The sequence below is a fragment of the Monodon monoceros genome, unplaced genomic scaffold (genome assembly GCF_005190385.1).
Source record: "Monodon monoceros isolate NGI ecotype Baffin Bay Population unplaced genomic scaffold, NGI_Narwhal_1 Super_Scaffold_2, whole genome shotgun sequence".
Lineage (NCBI taxonomy): Eukaryota > Metazoa > Chordata > Mammalia > Artiodactyla > Monodontidae > Monodon > Monodon monoceros.
The window spans coordinates 17,532,952-17,557,108 of record NW_021703776.1 but is presented as its reverse complement, the minus strand read 5'-3'; the positions used below and the strand labels follow the sequence as shown (position 1 = coordinate 17,557,108).

The 24,157-nt window shown below is 41.5% G+C and overlaps 1 protein-coding gene across 4 annotated transcripts in view; it reads right to left on the bottom strand.

Moving 5' to 3' along the window:
• The window catches only part of PUS7 (pseudouridine synthase 7), a 105,127-nt gene that overhangs the window by 14,501 nt on the left and 66,469 nt on the right, over positions 1–24,157 (bottom strand). For all 4 annotated transcript variants that reach the window (XR_003795240.1, XM_029233636.1, XM_029233637.1 and 1 more), the window contains exons 6-8: positions 16,503–16,614; positions 14,012–14,089; positions 500–628 (exon numbers count right to left, since the gene is read on the bottom strand). Coding sequence is in view for 3 of the 4 variants with exons in the window: in XM_029233636.1 (XP_029089469.1) it covers positions 500–628; positions 14,012–14,089; positions 16,503–16,614 (319 nt within the window). In the remaining variant the exon portion in view is untranslated. The remainder of the gene's footprint in view (positions 1–499; positions 629–14,011; positions 14,090–16,502; positions 16,615–24,157) is intronic.

The window sequence follows — 24,157 nt, the reverse complement described above, 5'->3', positions numbered from 1 at the left end:
AAAATTGTGACATATACACAACACTAAATTTACCTTTTTAGCCATTTCTAAGTATGCAATACAGTAGCATTAAGTACATTCACAATGTCGTGCAGCCTTTACCACTATCTTCATCTTCGCAAATCTAAACTCCGCACCTATTAAACAGCAGCTCTCCATCTCCCCGTCCGCACCTTATACCCCAGGTAACTTTTATTCTACGTCCTACGTCTATGAATTTGCCTATTCTAGGTACTGAATATGAGTGGAATCATAGGCCGTCTTTTGTATTTCAAGGAGACGGCTTCTTTCCAAAGGTGGTGCTGAGTTTTTAGAGGGGTGGGCGTGTTGGTACAAACACTGCAGCTGTGTTTGCTCTCCCAGCCTCATTGGGCCCCACCCCGCCTTCCTGGCTGCCACGGGCATCTGCACCAGCTCACTGGGATTAACTGTTCTGAACAGACTCAAGGTGACACAGCAAGACCCTCTCTGGTCTGCATTCATACCCGCAGCTCTTTACCTGAGGACAACAGTGAAGTGATTCCCTTGAAGCTCTCCCAATTTCAGAGGGTTTTTCTGATAGCTGAAATTCCCTAGCTTAAAGTTCATCAAGCACTTATTCAAGTGGGCAAGTCTTTGTGCAGTTATTCTAAAAAATACGAAATAAAAAAAGAAGCAGAAAGAGGGTCATGAGCTATCGCCTGGCTGAAATGGTCTAGGACACTTTACTACAGAAAACGGCAGCTTGAAATGAGACTACACACTATGACGATGCAAAACAAAGGCACCGCAGCTGGTGGGGTGAGTCTACCTTTCATTTGCCTCTGGAATGTTCCTCCAGCATGAGGACACCTGTTCCTATTGGAATGATGTAACCTGGGCAATGTTTATATTCTTAGAGCCTCATGTTACTTACATACTGATAATGGAACAGTATCATCTGTGAAATTTTCTAGTTTTTGTGAGGGAAGAGGGGTGAGAAAGGGAGCAGAGAGCAATCCCTACAGGTAAAAAGATAGTTATTAAGCATTAAAAAAGTCAATTTTCATTTTCGTCCCTCAGAAAAGTATTGTAAACTCACTACAGAAAACTTGGAAAAATACAGAAAAGTACAGAACAAGAAAAAAAAAATTCAGTTTCATCACCTGAAAGAAAAATCTGTTAATATCTAACTTTGAATTTCCTCCCATTCTTTCTTTCTTAAATTCATGTCAGATATATTTATATAATATTTATCTTCATCTGACTATATATATGTAGTCAGAATCCTACCATAATCTGTACCCTCCTGCTGTCATTTAAATGGCATGATAAAATTTTCATGAAAAACTTCTTAACTTCTTTAATAGTAATACACATAGAAAAAGAAATACAGTACTGAAAGGCCTCTGTTCTATCTCTATCCCTCAATACCCCTCCCCACTGGCAGCCAACATTAAAAGTTTCTTGTCTATTCTTCTAGTAACACTTTCTGTACACACAGGTATACCTATTGTCTTCTCTCTTTTTGGAATTTCTTTGTAAGCTTTTAACACATATGTTATATATACAGAAAAGTGCACAGATCGTAAGTGTTCTGCTTGACGGATTTTCACAAAGTGAACACAACCATGTAACTAGCATCCAGATCTTCCCTTTCAAAAAACAATTTTTGTTACATTATAAATTGTTCAGCATCTTGCTTATATTCACTGAAAGAACGCATATTACAGACTGGGCTTATGCATACAGTCCTTCTAGAGCTGCCTCACTCTGTGTACAGCTTCAAAGAATGGCTGCTGCACTGCCTGGATCCTTTCTCTGACCTTTATCTGACCAGTCCCCTGTGATGGGCATTTAAATTGCTACCCATCTTTTGCTATTACAATCCATTCTATAACACATACCCTCATATAGACTTCTTGGTGCATCTACATAAGTGAATGATTCAGATAAGCCCCTAGAATTAGAAGGCAGGGATCTTAAATTTTAACCCCTATTGCCCTCCAAAACAGTTACACCAATTCACACTCACACCATTAATATGTAAGTGCCTACTTCCTCAGGCCTGTGTCTCCTCACACAGCATGTTATAAACCTTTTTGAGCTCTGTCAGGCTGATAAGTTAAAAATGCTATCTTGGGGCTTCCCTAGTGGCGCAGTCGTTAAGAATCCGCCTGTCAATGCAGGGGACACAGGTTCGAGCCCTGGTCTGGGAAGATCCCACATGCCGCGGAGCAACTAAGCCTGTGAGCCACAACTACTGAGCCTGTGCTCTAGAGCCCGAGAGCCACAACTACTGAGCCCATGTGCCACAACTACTAAAGCCCACACATCGACGAAGAGTAGCCCCCCGCTTACCGCAACCAGAGAAAGCCCACACAGCAACGAAGACCCAACGCAGCCAAAAATAAATAAATTTATTTTTTAAAAAATGCTATTTTGATTTTTATCTGAATGCTTCTTACTATGAAACTAAACATTTCTTCATTATCTTGACTGTGAAGTACCTGTTCGTCCTACTACTTATTTTTCTATTGGATTGTTAATATTCTTCTGTTTTCATATATTAAGGAAATCTACCCTTTACCACATAGCTTGCAAATATTATCTCCCATTTTGTGAGTTTATTCATAATATTTTACACTTTAGAAAATTTCCCAACTTCATGTTAAAAAAAATCAAACTGGAGAAAATTGGCACCACTATAACAAAAGGTCTTATACCTCACCTGTAGATTTACCAATTGCTAACCATTTCCCAGATTTACTTTACATATATTTCTAGATATATGAACACCCACACATTACACATATGCACATACATACACACATGCAGGTAAAACCTATGTATTTTTCTGAACCATGTGAGAGTGACCTGCAGACCTAGGGACACCTCACCCCTAAAGTGACTGCAGTGTGTCTCCTAAGAACAGCAGGGTCTCCCGCGTTTCTAACCACCAGTCACCCTCACGAAGCCTATGTGAATTCAAGGCCACTGATGAGCACTCCACATCCAATTCACCCAATTCCCCCAATAACATCACTTAGATTTCTTTTTTTAAACCTCCTTAAATTCAGGATCTAATCAAGAACCAGGACAATCATTGTTTCCTCACGTTAAGATGCCCACATTTTGGTGGGAATTGATGCTGCGGCTTTTTCAGTGTATCGCAGCAAAACGGTACCTCTCTCTCCTTTCCCTTTTTTAGTTGGTAATCTGTGGGGTGACATTTTAAAAATTCTGTGACTATCCTCTTCCCCCATAGTCTTTCATCCAACTGTTTAGGTACCCGAGGATAATTTTTTATTATTATTATTTTTTTGCTGTGCAGCATGTGGGATCCCAGCTCCCAGAACAGGGATGGAACCCGCACTGCCTGCATTGGAAGCACAGAGTCTTAACCACTGGACCAGCAGGGAAGTCCCCCAAGGGTAATTGTTGGCTGAGGCAAGTATTACTGTGTTGACTGCGAAAGACTGTTTTTCTATACCCACCATTCCTCCTATATTAGTTGGCATTCTTCTACAAATAGGACTGTACAGTAAAAAAATTTTTTTTCGTTTTCCCATTTAGGTTGTTAGATAATATAGAGCAGAGTTTTCTGTGCTATACAGTAGGTCCTAGTTGGTTATCTTTTCTTTTTAATTTTTATTTTATTTTGATTTTTTAAAAAATTATTTATTTATTTATTTTTGGCTGTGTTGGGTCTTCATTGTTGAGCATGGGCTTTCTCTAATTGAAGAGAGTGGGGACTACTCTTTGTTGCGGTGCGCAGGCTTCTCGCTGTGGTGGCTTCTCTTGTTGCAGAGCACGGGCTCTAGGCATGCGGGCTTCAGGAGTTGTGGCTCGCAGGCTCTAGAGCACAGGCTCAGTAGTAGTGGCGCTCAGTAGTGGCTGCTCCACAGCATGTGGGATCTCCCCGGACCAGGGCTTGAACCCGTGTACTCTGCACTGGCAGGCGGATTCTTAACCACTGTGCCACCGGGGAAGACCTGGTTATCCATTTTAAATACAGCAGTGTGTACATGTCAATCCCAAACTCCCTAACTATCCCTCCCCCCTACCCTCCACCCCGGTAACCGTAAGTTCGTTCTCTAAGTCTGTGAGTCTGTTGAATTTCAGTTAGTTGAAATTTAGTTAGTTGAATTTTTTTTAAATAGCTCTGGGATTTAAGTCTATTTAGGAAGGGTGTCCCTAGTCAGAGATTATTTTTTTTAAATAGTATCCCCAGGTATAAGTAGAGTACTTTTGCAGCTGTTGTTTTTTTTTAAGAATTTATTTATTTATTTATTTATTTATTTATTAGCTGCATTGGGTCCTCGTCGCTGCGCGCAGGCCTTCTCCAATTGCGGTGAGCGGGGCTACTCTTGGTTGTGGTGGCCTCTACTGTCACGCAGCACGGGCTCTAGGCGCGTGGGCTTAGTAGTTGTGGCTCGCAGGCTCTAGAGTACAGGCTCAGTAGTCGTGGCTCACGGACCTAGCCACTCCATGGCATGTGGGATCCTCCCGGACCAAGGCTCGAACCCGTGTCCCCTGCATTGGCAGGCGCAATCCTAACCACTGAGCCACCAGGGAAGCCCCAGTTATTGTTGTTTTAGAGTCAAAAGGGTACTTTTCCTTTTGTTTCCTTCTGGCCAACAGTAGTGACGCACTTTTCGTCATGTCTCATTTACAGCAGTGCTGGCCTCCATGCTGTCCCTAACACACTAATCTTGACTTACTGGTCTTTTAAAGTCTACAATGGTTGTGGCAAAGAAGAAAAGAACTCTGGTACTGGAGTCCCAGGGGCTTTGACTGGCAGTTTCTGTTTACTCTCCCCAGTCAACTACTGATGCCCAAAGTGGCTCATTTAGAGAGGAATGGGAGGAGGTCAAGTCCTCCTGCTCTGCTTTAAATTATGGACTCTCTTCATCCTAGGCAACAAGGAGGTTAAGGAAAGAAGAGGGGAAAGCTGTTCACACACAAGTCAGTAACAGTGTCAGCTGCTGCTCAGTGGCTTTGGTTCTGCATTTTAAATTATCAGCATACACGTATCTTTTGGCTTTTTGTCTTTTTTTAAAAGGTAGATTGAGGAGTATAAATACTACACCAAGGACCTGGTTACAAAAGATAAATATTCATATTACATGTATCTGTAATATCATATATCTCTCTCTCTCCATCTATCTTCGCAGTGACACTGTGGCTGATACCACCTTTCAAATGGCTTTGTTAATATTTGGCAAAGCTTTGCCTCTTCCAGTGAAGACATATAAAAACGCAGGTAAGGAGTCAATTTAATTTTTTTCAGGTGGCTACTCAGTTATTTCAACAAATTCACTGACTCAAAACTTTTCTTTGGGAGTTCCCTGGTGGCGCAGTGGTTAAGACTCCATGCTCCCAATGCAGGGGGCCAGGGTTTGATCCCTGGTCAGGGAACTATATCCCACATGCATGCCGTAACTAAGAGTTCGCATGCCACAACTAAGGAGCCCACCTGCTGCAACTAATAAATTAAAAAACAAACAAACAAAAACAACCCCAACACTCTTCTTTGCTGATTTTAAATGCTACTTGCTTACACACTAACTCTGTGGATATATCTGGGCCTGTAATTATTCTAATGCTACCTGTTTATGTGCCAGTATCATATTGCTTTAACTGCTATACTTTTTTGGCCATGCCACGCAGCATGTGGGATCTTCGTTCCCCAACCAGGGATCGAACCCGTGCCCCCTGCCTTAGGAGTGTGGAGTCTTAACCAATGGACTGCCAGGGAAGTCCCTACTATACTTCTATAATATGCTTTAAAATATACTGAGGCTGGACAGCTACACGTAAAAGAATGAAATTAGAACATTCTCTAACAACATAAACAAACTCAAAATGGATTAAAGACCTAAATGTAAGACCAGATACTATAAAACTCCTAGAAAAAAATATAGGCAGAACATGCTTTGGGCTTCCCTGGTGGTGCACTGGTTAAGAATCCACCTGCCAATGCAGGGGAGACGGGTTTGAGCCCTGGTCCAGGAAGATTCCACATGTTGCAGAGCAGCTAAGCTCATGCGCCCCAACTACTGAGCCTGCACTCTAGAGCCTGCGAGCCACAACTACTGAGCCCATGCGCCACAACTACTGAAGCCTGCATGCCTAGAGCCCATGCTCCACAACGAGAAGCCACCGCAATGAGAAGGCCGCGCAACAGAACAAAGACTAGGCCCCGCTCGCCACAACTAGAGAAAGCCTGCGCACAGCAATGAAGACCCAACGCAGCCATAAATTAATTAATTAATTATTTGAAAAGAACATGCTTTGACATGAATCATAGCACTGTTTTCTTGTGTCCATCTCCTAGAGTAATGGAAACAAAAGCAAAAATAAACAAATGGGATCTAATTAAACATAAAAGCTTTTGCACGGCAAAGGAAATCATAAACAAAACAAAAAGACAACAGACTGGAAGAAAATATTTGCAAATGATGCAACCAACGAGGGCTTAATTTGCAAAATATACAAACAGTTTATATAGCTCATTATCAAAAAAAAAAACAATCAAAAAATGGGCAGAAGACCTAAATAGACATTTCTCCAAAAAAGACATACAGATGGCCAACAGGTACATGAAAAGATGCTCAATATTGCTAATTATTAAGAGACATGCAAATCAAAACTACAGTGAGGTACCACTTCGCACCAGTCAGAACGACCATTAAAAAGCCTACAAATAACAAATGCTGGAGAGGGTGTAGAGAAAAGGGAACCCTCCTACACTGTTGGTGGGAAGGTTAAATTGGTAACAGCCACTATGGAGAAGAGTATGGAGGTTCCTTAAAAAACTAAAAATAGAGTTGCCATATGATCTAGCAATCCCACTCCTGGGCATATACCCAGAAAAGATGAAAACTCTAATTTAAAAAGATGCATGCGGGCTTCCCTGGTGGTGCAGTGGTTAAGAATCCGCCTGCCAATGCAGGGGACATGGGTTCGAGCCCTGGTCCGGGAAGATCCCACATGCCGTGGAGCAACTAAGCCCGTGCGCCACAACTAATGAGCCTGCGCTCCAGAGCCCATGAGCCACAACTACTGAGCCCACATGCCTACAGCCCATGCTCTGCAACAAGAAAAGCCACCGTAATAAGAAGCCCGCACACCAGAACGAAGACTAGGCCCCGCTAGCTGCAACTAGAGAAAGCCCACGCACAGCAACGGAGACCCAACGCAGCCAAAAATAAATAAATAAATTTATTTTTTTTTAAAAAAAGATACATGCGCCCCAGTGTTCATAGCAGCGCTATTTACAAGAATCAAGACATGGAAACAACCTAAATGTCTACTGAAAGATGAATGGCTACAGAAGATGTGGTACCTACATACAATAGAATATTACTCAGCCATAACAAAGAATGAAATAATGCCATTTGCAGCAACACGGATGGACCTGGAGATTATCATACCAAGTGAAGTAAGTCAGACAAAGACAAATATTATATGCTTTTACTTGTATGTGGTAAAAAATATATATACAAATGAACTTATTTACAAAACAGAAACAGACTCACAGACATAGAAAACAAACTTATGGTTACCACAGGGGAAAGGGGGAAGGGAGGAATAAATTGGGAATGTGAGATTAACATACATACACTACTATATATAAAATATAAAGCAATTATACTCCAATAAAGATATAAAAAAAATAAAAAATAAAATAAAGTTGTACTGTATAGCACAGGGAACTATATTCAGTATCTTGTAAAAATCAATAATGGGAAAGAATCTGAAAAAGAATATATGTGTGTGTGTCTGTGCGTGTATATACATACATATATATATATATATATAAGTATAAAACTGACTTTGTTATACACCTGAAACAATGTAAATCAACTATACTTCAATAAAAATAAATAAAAAATAAATAAAAACAGGTGGTAAGTTAGAGAAATCGATTACTATAAATCCAGAAATATCTTAGGGTGGAAAGTGTAGTTAAAATGTTTTACTAGTCTAAGTGTACAATTTACCCCACAGCAGAAATCATCATGAGAATGTTTCAATAAAAACATTTTAAAAATGAAAATATATATGTATTTATACGTATATTTTTTATTTTTATAGATATGTCATATATATATACTGAGGCTAATACCCCTTTATTAGTCACTTTTTCCAGAATTTTTATGGCTAGCTCTGTGTCTTTCCCACATTATGATCAGCTTGATTACACTGAAACATTCTATTGGAATTTTCATTAGTATCAGCATAAATTTATACATTTATTCATTAGAGAACATTTATATGTATCCAAGAACAGGTTATAGCATTCATTTATTCAAGTCCTTTTACATCGATCAATAGCATTTCAAAGTTTCTTCAGAGAGAGATCTTATACTTTACCAAAATCTTTGTTTCTAGGTATGTTCTTTTCTTTTCTTTTAAACTTTTTCTGTGTAAAAGAGTTTTTTCCATTATAATTTCTAACTGGCTGTCATCTGAATATTGATTTTTGTACATAATCTTTCCTATCTTGTATAACTTTCAGTCAACTCCTTGCATAGAAACAATAATATATCAGTAACAAAAACTGCAATTTGGCCTCCTCCCTTCTAATTTTTACACCACTTATTTCTTAATTTTGTTTTCTGTATTACAGTATGCCTAGAACAATGATAAATAGTGGTAATAGTGTGGTCATCTTTATTTACTTTGTTCCCAGCTCTAATAAAATGCTCTAGTATTTCACCCTTAAACAGGACATTGGCTTTTCATTTGAGACTTTCACACTTTGCCCTTTCCTTTAATCAAGAGCCTTTTTGAAAATTACAAATAATCTAATATGGTCAAAAATAATTCATCAGTTGGAATTTACTTATTTAGCCATTCATTTAAGATTTTCCAGTTTGGGTCACCTGGGTTGTTTACAATTTTTCAAAATTACAAATAATGCTGCACAGTGTATCACTGTGCCTAAGAAAGCCGTTTTAAGTTTTTCTGAATTCAGACTTCCTCTGAAAAGACATCTACGCTGAGAACTACCAGAACAAAGAGCGCTTGTGCTTCACTTTGTTGAATACACTTCTCTCTTTACTACTCTGGACTGTGCAGTGTTTTTCAGCCTTGGTCCTTAAGCACATTCCTGCCGGCTCTTGTTATGAGGAGCCATGTTCCAGCTTTGCCTGGAAATACAGGGGTTGGGAGGACCTGGATGCGGCTCCTGGGCCCGGGGCCTGCACGAGAGGCTGTTCTGCCCCAAAGCGCCTGGTCTATCAACCCAGAGCAGCTAATCATGGAAGCAGCCCCACAGAGGTGTGTGCCCCTGCTCTGCAGCCTCTGAATTTCCAACATTACATGAAAAATTAGTGGGGAAATTTTATCTTATTCCCTTGTTAAAAATATGCTGTTACTGAGTTAAACTGTTTAAAATCCACCGATATAATACCAGTTTGCCATTTCATCTCAGAGAATTCTTGTTTCCTTGCTGAAAATTTCCCCATACTCCCTGAAGACAATCAACTCCTTGATGCGTTATCAATCAGTCTTATCTGTTTCCTGGTTCAATATGCAGAAACAGCCTGACCAAATTTCTTGAGGAAAAAACATTTGTCATTATCCCATTAATTATTATAAAATGTAGGAAGCTAGCCTGAGAAGTGGGCAAAGCTCATACTCCTTTACCCTCTCCCCTGGCTCTGAATGCCCTGTCCAACCCAAGTACCAAAAAGGTGTAAAGTGGGTCTATACCAGCCTGGGCCAGCTGCTCAGAGGCAGCAGATCCAGGAGAAAAAGGGCACCACATCCTTGACTTCAGATATGTAGGGACAATGGTAGAGCCACAGGGCATAAATTAATCCAGAAACAGTATCCTGGAGTCCAGGCAGGAGAGGATGGAGGTGAACAGAGGGAGAACCAGGAGGACAGAACCCCTCTTTGGTCAGTAACTACTGTTGTAGAAATGAATGGAATATTTAATAAGAGTCAGGAGGAAAGAAGGAATCAGATAAGCGACTTGGCAGCTCTGGAGAGAGCTTATGGAGACTGATGCCCAATAGCCATGAAAGACAGCTCTGTTCTTTTTTTTTTTTAAGTCGAGCTAAAATTAACATAACAAAAAGGTTATCATTTTAACCATTATAAAGTGTACAATTCAGTGGTCTCTAGTATATTCACAATGTTATGCAACTGTCACCACTACCTAATTCCAGAACATTTCTCTCACCTCCAAAAGAAACCCTACACCTACTGACCCCATGCCCTAGATCTGCGGCTCCTAGCAACCACTAATCTACTTTGTCTCTATAGATTTCCCTATTTGGGACATTTCATACAAATATAATCATATAGTATGTGGCCTTCTGTGTATGACTTCTTTTATTTAGCATAATGTTTTAATCCATGTCATAGTATGTATCAGTACTTCATTCCTTTTCATGGCTGAATCATATTCTACTGTCTATTCTTAAATACACAACATATATTTCTGAAACCCACTAGCACAGCAGAAAGCAAGAGCTACACTCAGTTCTCAGTGGTGTGGGTGCTCCCTGAGAACTGATGGAATGAAGCTGACAATACTTTTCACGATACTGTTCATAGTTTTAACTTTGATGATCCTGGATCAAGCCCTTCGGCTGTCAATTCACAGCAATTCTGTGAGTAACTTGGGATGACCAAAATCTTGCGTTTAAACATCAGGAGCCAACCTAAGCAGCATGTTGCACAAAAAAGCCTTTATTAACAAAGCCAGGGAAATACTGGCCCAGGCTCAGAAAGGAGACTGGCAGGAAGAGGCAGGAAAAGAAACAAATCATGCTGAATGAGGCTGTTCCTGCTTGAGATCCTGTTAAAACTACTAGGTGACTTTGGAGAGTTACATGAAGCTGAAAAGCTGCTTATCCAGAGGATTGGTCAATTCAGCAATAATTAAAATCCTTGTGTGGCGGAGTGGGTTTATCCTGTCCACCAGTTCTCACGGGAAAGGCCAATCTGTCCAGCCCCACGTATCCATTAAGCAAACGAAGGGTGCAGCCTGCATCCGCAAGATAAGTGCTATGTGCTTTCCAAAGGCCAACACTGAGGTGTCTAATATGGTTTCTTACTAAGTCAACAGGAAGATGATAAAGGCAGCAAAGGTCTATGAATAGAGCCGCATTGTGATCAAGTATGACACCTGGTGGCTGACGAAGAAGAGAAATAAATACCTTCACTCTTCAAAGATGTCACATCATAAAATGCAACAGAAAATAACGAGATGCCATTTTTTGACCCTCAAATTAGTAAATTATTTTTTTCTTAGATCGTGATTATGTGTCAGGGAGGATTCTGGAGAAGAATAAAGGTGATAAACTGGTACCACCTTTCTACAGGGCAAGTAAACTCTGCTAACAAAAACCTAAAACCTAGAACTTCACATTCCCTTTAAGGCAGTAATTCCGCTGCTAAGCTTATCTTAATGAAGTTATCACAGATGTGTGCCAAGATTTAACTCCGAATATGTTCATCATGGAACTGCTTATAACAGCAAGAAATGCAAAACTATGTAAACATTCAGAAATAGAACAGTAGTTCATAAATTAGGATGCATCCATATATTTAAATATCTTTTGCTACATATTAACAGGGAAAGAGGTACATCATTTATTGTTTAAAAGAAACGAACACATTTAAAACAAATATTTCGGTTTATAAGGAAAAAAGAGTCCCCTACAAAAATATACCAAGCCGTAAGCAAGGCAATCTCTGAGGGAGTACAATTATGGTGGAACTTTCATTTTCTACCTAGTTCCTTCTGTGTTGAAAAAAAATTGAACCAATCTTTTTTTTTTTTTCTTTTTTTTTTTTTTTTGCGGTACGCGGGCCTCTCACTGGTGTAGCCTCTCCCGTTGCGGAGCACAGGCTCCGGACACGCAGGCCCAATGGCCATGGCTCACGGACCCAGCCGCTCCACAGCATGTGGGATCTTCCCGGACCGGGGCACGAACCCGTGTCCCCTGCATCGGCAGGCGGACTCTCAACCACTGCGTCACCAGGGAAGCCCCTGAACCAATCCATTTTTTAATCTACGTGGAAAAATTCCCAGAGCTGGCCGGCCGGAAAGCACAGGAGTTGACTACAGTGGTATTTCAGGACACCAAAGAGAAGGCAAGAACCTTCTGTGCCCCCCATCCAGAGCATGGAAAGCCCAAGCCCGCAAGTCACTGCTGGTACCCGATTGTCAGGAGCTGCTGACGAGCCCATCACCCACAGAGGCTGTTTCAAATCTTCACACTCTTTTAAAGCTCCCTTCCCCACTCCTGCCCCCTACACTCTCAGGAGACGACCCCACGTTCCATGTATCTCACGGAGAGAGAGACCAGGCCACCAGGAGAGAGCACTGGCATCTTCAGGTGTCTCCTCCCGCTCTCCCTCAAACACAGCGACACCACACCGCCACTAGTGAAGTCGTGGAGAGATGTTCTCACCCTGCCTTTACTATGACATCACGTCACTGTCCCAGGGTCAGTGAAGGAAAGGACCGGAAAATCCATTAGGATGCAACCGGGAGCTCAATCCTGACATTATCTCAAATGAATCAGAGGAGGGGTGGGAAAGGAGCCAGATGGCAGGTGACTGTGGAGCGAAGAGGAGGCGCCACCTCAACTTCTTATGAAAAGATGGAAAAAGTACAAATACATACATGCATTTGTTTTCAGCGGGGATAGCAAGCATAGATGACTTTATTTTTCATGACAAAATTAACATATGGCAAACCATACATATTCAAAATGTACAAGTTTTAACATGTGAATGTTAAAACCTGTGAAACCATCACCACATTCAAGCTAATGAACATCTGCATCACCCCCAAAGTTTTCTCCTGCCCCTTTATTTCTCCCTCCCACCACTCCTTACCTCAGGGGGTGCATGAGGACAGAAGCCTGAGTTTGTCCAACTTCCTCCTTTCCCTCTGACCTTCACTGAACTGACTGGGTTCAGGACCCTGTCCTCCGCCCCAGCATATGGCAGTAGCCCCGATCTCCGTTCCATCCCTCTTGCTCACCAACAACTCCTAAGCCTGTCCCTACACACGACTCCCCCTGTTTAGATTAAGGTCAAGTCCAAGATCCTAACATGACCCTCAGGGCCCTTCAGGATCCGGACCGTGCCTACCCATCAAGCCTTATTTCCTGCTAAGCTCCCACAAAACTCAAACACCTGCCAGGTACCAAATATGCTATGCTCCCCAAATCCTTTCCAGTGTCTTTTCACAAGCTCTTTTCTTGGTGTGGAACCAACAACCCTAGACCCTCCCAGCCCTAGGAAACTCCTACCCATCCTTCTAAAATCTAGACAAGTGATTCTCAACCAGGGGCTATTTTGCCCTTCAAGGGACATTTAGAAATGTCTGGAGACATTTTTGTTTGTCACAATGCTGACATCAGTAGAGGGAATGCTACTGACATCTAGTGGGTAGAGACCAGGGCTGCTGCTAAACGTCCTACAATGCACAGGATGGCCCCTACAACAAAGAATTACCCAGTCCAAAATGCCAGAAGTGAAGAGGCAGAGAAGCCCTCATCTAGATGCCATTTTCTGTGAAAACCTCCCTGGCCTGCCCCCCACAATGAATGCCAAGCTCTGTCGTCAGGTCTACCCTAATACCCCAAATATACCTCTATTTTAGCATTTATCTCACTGTGCGATAAGTTCTGATTTATTTTTCTCTCTGCCATCTTTTTCATCTGTATATCTCCAGCGTGTAACAAAAGACCTCATTCACTGTTCTGTAATTTTAAATAACTTATATTTAATAATGAATGAAAAAGAGAGAGAAAGGAGAGAAAGAGGCACTTATTCTCTTGACTCTACCACAAAAATCCTTTAAAAATTACTGCAAAACATTTTGGCTGCAAAAACATTAGAAAATACAGATAAGGAAGAAGAAAAAAACAAATAGAAAAGCAATCTTTTGAATAGGCAGAGGCACCATCTAAAGATGGAAGAGGTAAACTCCACAAAGCAAATCCAAGAACTCTGAAAGGTGGTGCTAGGAGTTTTGCAGTACGAATCCTGACATGTACTCACTACTTACTTGAGAACAGCAATCTCTTGAACGGTTATGGCCCTTTTATCTTTGGTTCCCATGTAGGAGAATATGTTTGGCTTGACTCTGATAAGACAAAAACAAAATCATCTGAAGTCATGTACCATTAGGAAATCATGCTTCTCATAATTTAAGATTTAAAATAAATATACTTAAAACCGTAATGGAATAAGAGAAGAGTAAGGACAAACTTTATTTTAAAATATACCCAGGAGGGCTTCCCTGGTGGCGTAATGGTTGAGAGTCCGCCTGCCGATGCAGGGGACGCGGGTTCGTGCCCTGGTCCGGGAAGATCCCACATGCCAGAGCGGCTAGGCCCGTGAGCCATGGCCGCTGAGCCTGCGCGTCCGGAGAGCCTGTGCTCCGCAACGGGAGAGGCCACGGCAGTTAGAGGCCCGCGTACCGCAAAAAAAAAACAAAAACCAGGAAAACATAAATTAGTGTGCAAGCTAAGAAAGTAAATGATGCCTGAACAATTGTAAAGCAATTATACTCCAATAAAGGTGTTAAAAAAAAAAATGATGCCTGAACAACCCCCTCCTTAGCTGTGTGTGACTTTTTAAAATTATTTTTTTAATTTAATTGTTGGCTGCATTGGGTCTTCATTGCTGCACACGGGCTTTCTCTAGTTGCAGCGAGAAGGGGCTACTCTTGTTGCGGTGCATGAGCTTCTCATTGCGGTGGCTTCTCTTGCTGTGGAGCCCGGGCTCTAGGCACACAGGCTCAGTAGTTGCGGCTCGCAGGCTCAGTAGTTGCAGCTCACAGGCTCTAGAGCACAGGCTCAGTAGTTGTGGCGCGCGGGCTTAGTTGCTCCACGGCATGTGGGATCTTCCCGGACCAGGGATCGAACCCATGTCCCCTGCACTGGCAGGTGGATTCTTAACCACTGCGCCACCAGGGAAGTCCAGCTGTGTGTGACTCAGAACATTTGTACTAGCCAGCAACAGAGAATGAAGTAATGCACTTCCTGTTGATTACATGCAATTCATTAATTACATAACTGTGAAGGTAAAGAAAAATACATTCTAGATATATCACGTACCACTTCAAAAATTTTATACCTTCAATTTCAAACAAGTTAATAGTAATGTGAATTTTCCATAAATACATGCTATTTCTTTGTATAAAAGCCAAATGCTAAAACAAGGATGGGAATAGTTTTAATATGAAGATATAAGTGAGCCAGTTAACCAAGAAGAATTTTATAAAAACTGCTCCACATGAACAGGAAAGAAACGGGAAGAATTTCTTGAACTCTGAGCAATCCCAACTCCAGATCTCAGGGGAGCTCCCTCCCCAACTTCCTACTCTCCCAGGTTCAGGTACAGACAAGGAATCAGAGAGAGCGAGCAACCAGAGTAAAGTAAAATGCTACTTCAAATGGTACTATGTCCTATGGACTAAATTGTGCTCCCTTAAAATTCCTATGCTGAGGCTGTGACAGCCAGTACGTACCTCAGAACGCAAGTGTATTTGGAGATAGAGCCTTTAAAGAGGTGATTAAGTTAAAATGAGGCCCTAATCCAATTAGACTCGTGTCCTAATATAAGGAGAGGAAACGTGGACACACAGAGAGACTCCGGGTCACAGACACACTCAGAGGGAAGACCATGAAAGAACAGGGGAGGTGGCCATCTGCAAGCCAAGGAGAGGCCTCAGAAAAAACCAAGCCTGCCAACACCCTGAGCTTGGGGCTTCCAGCCTTCGGACTGTGGGAAAATGAATGTCTCTTATTTAAGCCACCCAGTCCGTGGTATCTTGTCAAGGCAGCCATAGCAAACTAACACACTGTGTGCTGTGTTTAAACTAGGTTAAATATATATCAGAAAGCAAATTTCCATGCATACAGATTCGCTATGGTACCTGTACCCATTTCCAAAAATAAAATGGCACCTGGCTCATCCTCAGAGACCCAAACTCTACTATATTCGCATTCCTGTGAGAAAATCTGACTGGTGTCAGGTTTCCAATCTAGTCTATCTCCTGGAGTTAAGAGCTTATGGTTTAGTAGCAGTCCTCTGCAAACACATCAAAGTGTAGGCTTTCAGGGAAGAAAGTTAATTTTTATTTTCAGCTAGGTGAACTGGTAACTCTCAACTACATGTAAACCACTTACTTAAAGAATTTTCATTTTGAATCACTGGCAATATGCAAGGAGGTTAAAAAAAATTAATTCAACTGTTGTCTAAGAAAACTATAATTGGGAATTCCCTGGCAGTCCAGTGGTTAGGACTCGGCGCTTTCACTGCTGTGGCCCATGTTCAATCCCTGGTCGGGGAACTAGGATCCTGCAAGCCATGCAGTGCAGCCAAAAAAAAACCTCCCAAAACAAACAAACAAACAAAAAAACCCCACTATAACTAGGAGGCACATTTGCTACCTATTTGCCTATTTTCCCACTCCCTTTTCATCAGCATGGAAAGAGGAAAATACACTTCTGCGTTTTGATTTTGTATGGGCAAAAGAACAAAATACTAACCTTAAATATTTAGACAGTAGATTAATAGCATCCATGGTGTCTTTGTTTTCCTTGTACAGTACAAAGTGGCAGTAACTTCCCCTAGATTTTGGCCAAGAATGTTTTCTTGGATCTTAAAAAAAAAAAAAATTAACTATTATATACACCATAATAAAAGTTAGCTGAGTTCTTATGAAACCCCACAAGATCATTTTTGCTAGAGAACCTTTGAGAGAGAAATCAGATCTAGTCTGACAAGAAATATGGGTTAAGTGGTTATACCTTGTGGTCTACAGTTATTAAACTTTCTGTGATTGGATACTTATCTGTCTGTATTTAAAATCAAACTCGAGAAATGCAGGTGGTGTGACAAATGACTAAACCTAACCAGCAATCTTCACACAGAGAAACACAGAGGGGTCCACCATTCCCCAGTGGCTTACTTTATAAGCATGTGTCTGAAAGGGGGCCGCCTGGCCCTCCAAAACGTATGCAGGCCAGAGGGAAACAGCAGTCATGGCAGAGCCTACAAGCTTTGCCTCATCTCCCCAGTCAGGTGTTCTCACAACAGGCTGGATGCCCTAGCAGGGTTGGCGATAAAGCTTGTGAGGAGCTGCCTCAGTGACAAGTTCAGATTTTTCAAAGGCCACTTCCATCACAGTTTAGCTAATACTAGATGGTTTGCAAAGGTCTACTGGACAGAGAGAGCAGCTGGCATTCAATACCTAATTGTCATTCTTGGGGGAAGAGGAGACTTTAAAAATTAAGTCAGGTTAAATATTAACTTCTGAGCCACTGTTATGTCGATTGCTCAACTTTTTAGAAACTGGCAAACATTTCGAGACTTTGGAAAATCTGACTTTTAAAACTGTTCTTCCAAACGAACATTAAAATTACACTACAAACTAGAAACATATATTTAAACAATATTAAGATTTTGACTTCAGTTGCCCATAGAGTGTTCTGAAAACTCAACACTTTGGGAGAAATGTGTAAGCCGCAACTGCACGTCCCAGATGTTGTACAATAACGTTTGTGAGTCTTGTGTGACACACAGCTGCAGCTGTTATATGAACGCATCTAACTCAGTTGATTTCTGTAACTCTATGAAAGAAAGACTGTGAAAAAATATTTCATATAATCCCCAGAAGTCTTCTTCTTTTAAAAATGTTCCTTTGTCTTTGTCCCTTTAGCATGAACTCATGAATCCTTCATCTTCAAAGACATAAGAAACTTCTGATACTAAAGTTACTTGTACACCTGCCTTTGCCAAGGGAAAAAGCACTGCTTCACAGGTTAGGGATATAAGCTACAATGTAAAGAACAAATTGACCAATAAGCTGTCTTGGAAAACTGCCATAGCGTGTATGCTTAAAGTATTACAGAAAAAGCACTGCAAGTATTTCTTGGGCTCTTGGTATGAATTCCTCACAACTCATCCTCAGAAAATTGTGAACAGGGATATTATTTTTGGTTTTCCTTCCAGCTCCCTACATTTAAGCAAAACTGTCTACGCTTAGCACTTGTGACAAAAATCATTGGCATTTCATTTTATCTACATGAAACGCCAACCGCTCTTACCTGCTGCAGTTCTGACCTCTGTCCAAATGCACAGCATAAAGAGCACAAGAGAGCAGTATTTAATTTATAATAATATTAAAGTGCTTTAGAAGTGAACATGCAAATGATCGCATGGAAAGTTTCTACTGAGGACTCCTACAGCGCCTGGTGGTTATGTGGTGGGTTAACAGCCATTTAGACATTAACAATGGAATGTCGCAGAGGCAAACAGTGAACAAGCAGAAAACTCACCGACAGGTCCAGGCCTCCCTGTCTCAATCCCCTCACAGTGGCCTGTCCACTCACCCTCAAAAGCTGCACTGTCTGTGCCTACAGGATGTAGCAAAAGGTGTAAGACTGGATGCAAAGTGCCTCCCCATCCAGAGATTTGTTTTCTTAAATATGGGAGGACGTGTACCAAAACGCTACTTGTGATTTATCTTTCAGTTGTGAGACTGCAAGTAATGACTGTTTTGTATTGTGCTTTTCTGTGTTTTATGAGTTTCCTGCACTGATTTATTTGAAAAAAATGCAAAAAATTATTATGGAAAACAGTTCTCAAACTGATAGATTAAAACAGATTTAACAGACTTACCCACCGAATGCAATGTTCTGACCTTGTTTGTATCATGATTTAAACAAGTCATCTGTATGCAAAAGGCATTTCTGAGACAGAGAAAAACTGAACATGCACGGGGTATGAGCTATTAAGAAATTATTGTTGATTTTGTGGGGATGTGATAATGATTTAGGGTTTTAGTTCTTATCTGTCAGATACATACTGAAGTATTTACGAGTGAAATGAAGTACTACGTAGAATTTTCTTTAAAAACACTCCAACAAAGGAAAAAAAAGTGGGAGGAAGAGGTCAAACAAAACAACAGAACATTAATAACATTGAAGATGGTTGATGGGTACACAGGGGTTCAGCATACTACTTCCTTTATTTGTCTGCATGTTTGAAAATGTCCATAATAAAAAGCTTTAAAAAAATTTGTGATAAAAATTGATGAAGTGTAGCTACATTTTCCTCTAACTACCCTTTCAGTCGCTCAAAATTAACTATAGTGGCAAGAAATAAATGAAACCACAAGATTAAAAAACTAAATGCTATTACACCTTAAGAGAAACCATGACAACTGGTATGAGTTTGGCTCACAAGCATGCATCTTTTATTAGCAAATCCAAGCAGTGAGCATGCATTCAATTACCTCCTCTGCAAGTAACAGACATAAGGATTCTTTTACCAAGTGCACTCAGTACACAAACTAGTAATAAGCATATGCATTGATTAACTGGGAATGTTTTGAATAACGGACAATCGGTGAGTCTCAACTTATTTTGGGGAATTTGTTTGACTTCATAAAACTCCAAATCCTTGGAATGCTAGGTAGCATAGGTGGTAGCTTTACAATTTAAGTGAATTTAAAATAACTTTCAAACATTTTTGAGACACTCTGATTTAAAATACGAATGCAAAGAATTCTCAGGCTAGGAAGCAACCTTCTGATGGTCTAATATGGCAGCCCCAGGAGAGGAGAAACAGAAACCAGATAAAAAAAGAAAACCACGTTCAAGAAGATTCATGTATTGAGCACAGAGATCCTCATGAATAAAGAAGGAAAAATGTTTGTAGCTCGAGAAAGATGACAGGATGGGTAGCATGCAGAACATTCTTTCCTTCTTATTCAAGTCCATTTCCCCTGCTGCACCTGCACACCACCCTGCAGCTTCCCCAGGGGTTCTGCTCCAGCCATCATCAGCCCCCTCCCTCTCCACTGGCTCTTTCCCGTCGGCATATCAATATGCTCAGGACTCTTGCATTTTCAAAGTCAAACCTACGTCTCCCTCTCCTTAACCATGTTCCTTTCCTTTCTCCTTCTCTTTACGGTGTATTTATCATCTTCCATCTCAACCTACTGTGTAAACTGGTTTCCAGTCACTCCAGTAGAACTGCTCTGGCAAAGACACTGATGATCTCCATATTGCTAAAAATTGGTGGACATATTTCAGAGTTCCAATCTTGTTGGAACTGTCTGTAATATTTTCCACAGCTAACCACTCTATCATTGAAATCCCCTCTTCCTATGGATTGCGTAACACCAGGCTCTCCCAGAAACTTAACTTTGTATCTGTCTGGCTCTTCTTCCTGAGTCTCTGTGGACTCCTCCATCCAGGTATGCCTCCTGGAAACCATTCATTTCGCACAGTATGGAGAATCTCTACATATTACATGGCACAAAAAAATTTTTTAACTTAAATCTTTAAAAAGGTTTTTGGGGATGTATACTATCTATCTTAAAATGTAAGTTAATTTACCTGAGTATATGGTTTATGATAATTATGGTATTTTCAGAATAATACCATATGTATGCTTTAGTAGGTAAATCAATGTGCCCTATCAGACTGGATTAACACACAAAATAACGTCTGAGTTATACCAGTTGGTAATTTGTGTTTGGCCACCATGATTTAGAATCTACCACACCCGTGTTTTAGGATGCATGGCCCTATCTGAGGTAAAGAATGTTGCAAATCTGCTAGGACTTCCCTGATGGCACAGTGGTTAAGAATCAGCCTGCCAATGCAAAGGACATGGATTCAAGCCCTGCTCCAGGAAGATCCCACATGCCGCGGAGCAACTAAGCCCGTGCGCCACAACTACTGATCCTGCACTCTAGAGCCGGTGAGCCACGACTACTGAGCCCACGTGCCACAACTACTGAAGCCCGCGCGCCTAGAGCCCGTGCTTCGCAACAAGAGAAGCCACCGCAGTGAGAAGCCCGCGAACCGCAATGGAGAGTAGCCCCCCACTTGCCACAACTAGAGAAAGCCCGCGCACAGCAACTAAGACCCAATGCAGGAACCTCCCTAGTGGCGCAGTGGTTAAGAATCCGCCTGCCAATGCAGGGGACACGGATTCAAGCCCTGCTCCGGGAAGATCCCACATGCCATGGGGCAACTAAGCTCGTGTGCCACAGCTACTAAGCCTGCGCTCTAGAGCCCGTAAGCCACAACTACTGAGCCCGCATGCCACAACTACTGAAGTCCACGCGCCTAGAGCCCGTGCTCTGCAACAAAGAGAAGCCACCGCAATGAGAAGCTCACGCACTGCAAAAAAGAGTAGGCCCTGCTCACCTCAACTAGAGAAAGCTCACGCACAGTAACAAAGACCCAATGCAGCCAAAAACAAAATTAATTAATTAATAAAAAAAAAAAAAAAAAGACCCGGGCTTCCCTGGTGGCGCAGTGGTTGAGAGTCCGCCTGCCGATGCAGGGGACACGGGTTCGTGCCCCGGTCTGGGAAGATCCCACATGCCGCGGAGAGGCTAGGCCCGTGACCCATGGCCGCTGAGCCTGCACTCCGCAAAGGGAGAGGCCACAACAGTGAAAGGCCCACATACCGCAAAAAAAAAAAAAAAAAAAAAAACCTAAATGCAGCCAAAAATAAATAAAAATAAAAACTTTAAAAAAAAAAATGTTGGAAATCTGGTAGATAATGCATGACCCACCAGTAACAATTTATGTCAGGGTTTGGTAGTGAGGGAGCTCTAAAAACATTTTATCTTAGCTTTGCAATGAAGCTTTTAAAAGCTAATCCATTCAAATGCTTAGCAAGGCGGCCCAGGAGGATGAGCTGTCACAGGTATTGCATTCTGTTTGCAGAGGCACAAACAGCCGTCTTCAGGCACCAGCTCTCCCTACTTTCTGAATGCTGCTTACTTTAGGCCACTCCCAGATTGCAGGGGGGCAGGGGGGGCCAGATCTGTAGAAGATACTCATAGGCTCTCAGGTGCCCATCTGGGTCCATGAGGAGGTGGGCGGGAACACGCAGATGGCAGACCTCTAGTCCATCTCTGACTAAACGCCACAGCCCCTCGAGCCCGAGAGGTCGCGATCTCCATCCAAGCACTGATTCAAGTGGACCTGCCTTCATGCTTTTTACAGTGAGAAATTCATACTTTACTGAAGATGTGAGAAGGGAAATGGGTGGGGGGCAGCGGTGTTCATGTCACACAGAGCTCAGCACCTCCCTTGGAAAACAGGGAAATTTTTTATTTGGAAAAAAAAGAAAGGTGGGTGTGGAATAAGCACAGAAAATGCAGATAAAGACAGAACACGAGAGATATGGAACCACTCACTTGAGCGGGCAACTGTACTGGCCACCTTGCCCTGCAAATGCCAACATCACAAAAATGCTTAGGTCATCCTCTAAGATAGAACAATCATTTCCAAGAAGTAACCAGTCAAGAAAATAGAAAAAAAAAAATTGCCTTTTCCAATCTGCTTCCTCGTGACCAGTCGTCAGAATGAGACCCTGCCTCCTCTTGCCTTTGCGAGAGGGTAGCTGACCAACGAGGACTACATCTCTATAAAGAACACCTCCCTAGCAGCCCTTCTCAACCTGGGCTCCTCAAGAGAATGAAGACTGAATGCACCAAGGCATCTGCTTTGTGTAGGAAGTCACCTTCTCTCCTCCACAGCTAGATGAGTTACCAGCTACATGCCAATTGTGGGAGAATAGAAAAAAACAGCCATTCACATCATTTCCCACTGGGCTTAATTCGCCTGGACAACCCTGGCTGCAGAAAAGCTGTCAAGGTTATATTTTATTCTGTGACTCAGACATCAAAGAAACATCTAGTACCCAAGCCGTTAGACTGTGGATTGAGAAATGATTAACAATTTGTGCCCTCCATCATTATAGGTCACGATAAAAATAAAAATAATTAGCAAAATTTCTCTTATCAAATAAGGTACAACAAAAGAAGTATTGAATTCCAACTCAGACCTATGCTGGGGCCTAGGACTGTGTTGTCTAATATAGCAGGTACAACCCACATGTGGGTACTAATCCCTTGAAATGTGATTGGTCCAAATTGACATTGTCATAAATATAAGTATACACTGAATTTGAAAGGTTTAACGTCAATAACACAGGATATTTAATATATAATTTTTCATGAATTATATGCTGGAATTATAATTTTTTGTGTATATTTAAATAAATTAACAAAGTTAATTAAAAAACAACAACCAAAAAAAAAAAAACTTGTGCCCTCAAGCAGTCCCAGAACACATCATCTCACTGCCCTTTCTGGTATCCGCTGAGAAGTGACATCCGGCCTCCATCCTCTCCGCCCCACAGCTCAAGGTTTCTCACTATGTCACTAACCAGACTTACTGATTTGATGACATGACTTTCTCAGGCACAGCTAAACCTTATTTCTGCTCCCATTTTTCTCACACCCTCTCCTTTCATTAGAACCATAGTTAGAGACAATTAAGGCTTCATCCACTCACAGCATTAACCTAAGAGAAAACTGACAAAGCACTGATGGCTTGAATGCTCTTTTGTTATATAACAATCATCGAGTTTTACTCCAACAAATATACCTAGAAATAACTCTTCACTAACAGGTGTCATCGATGGTAGGGGAGAAGGTGAGGAAACAATTTTTCCTTCTGTAATTCTCATTAAAATTTTATCTGCTGATTTGACAGGTAAAAGAAGAAAAATTACCCAATTTTTCTTAAGGTTATGTGCAAATAGAAATCTTCATGGCTGGAGAAAACAGAACATAAATATCAACAGGATGCACTGACAACACACCCATTTCCAATGAATGCTACTCAGTGAAAGATGGGCTTGGGCGAAGGGGTGGTTTTCTATATATCCCACGTTTTTATGTGTAGTGAAGAAGGTACTCACGGTTGGAAAGCAGCAGCACTTTCAATAGAGGGACTTTGCAGAATATGCCACTGGGATAGGTGACAGCAGTTTCTGTTCATCTGACAGCTTCCTTACCTCCATTAAGAGCACAGAATGAGCAATATTCCTTCCGTTTTCTTCTTGAATTGCCACTCAGCCTGCTCTGCTCTTCAGGGAACATGTCAAATTCCTAAGACTCTCTCTCAGGCACCACTATCATTTCAGCAAATCCGTACTCACATATAAGACCTACTGTCCCCTTACCAGACACAGTCTGCAGGATTGCTCTGGCATCTGAAATGATATTATTCGCCTTCTTTGAAGGAATGACATGATCAATATCCTCTGAACAACCGCAAAATGACCCTTGAACATGAACAGTCAGAGAGAAGGAGGAGACGGA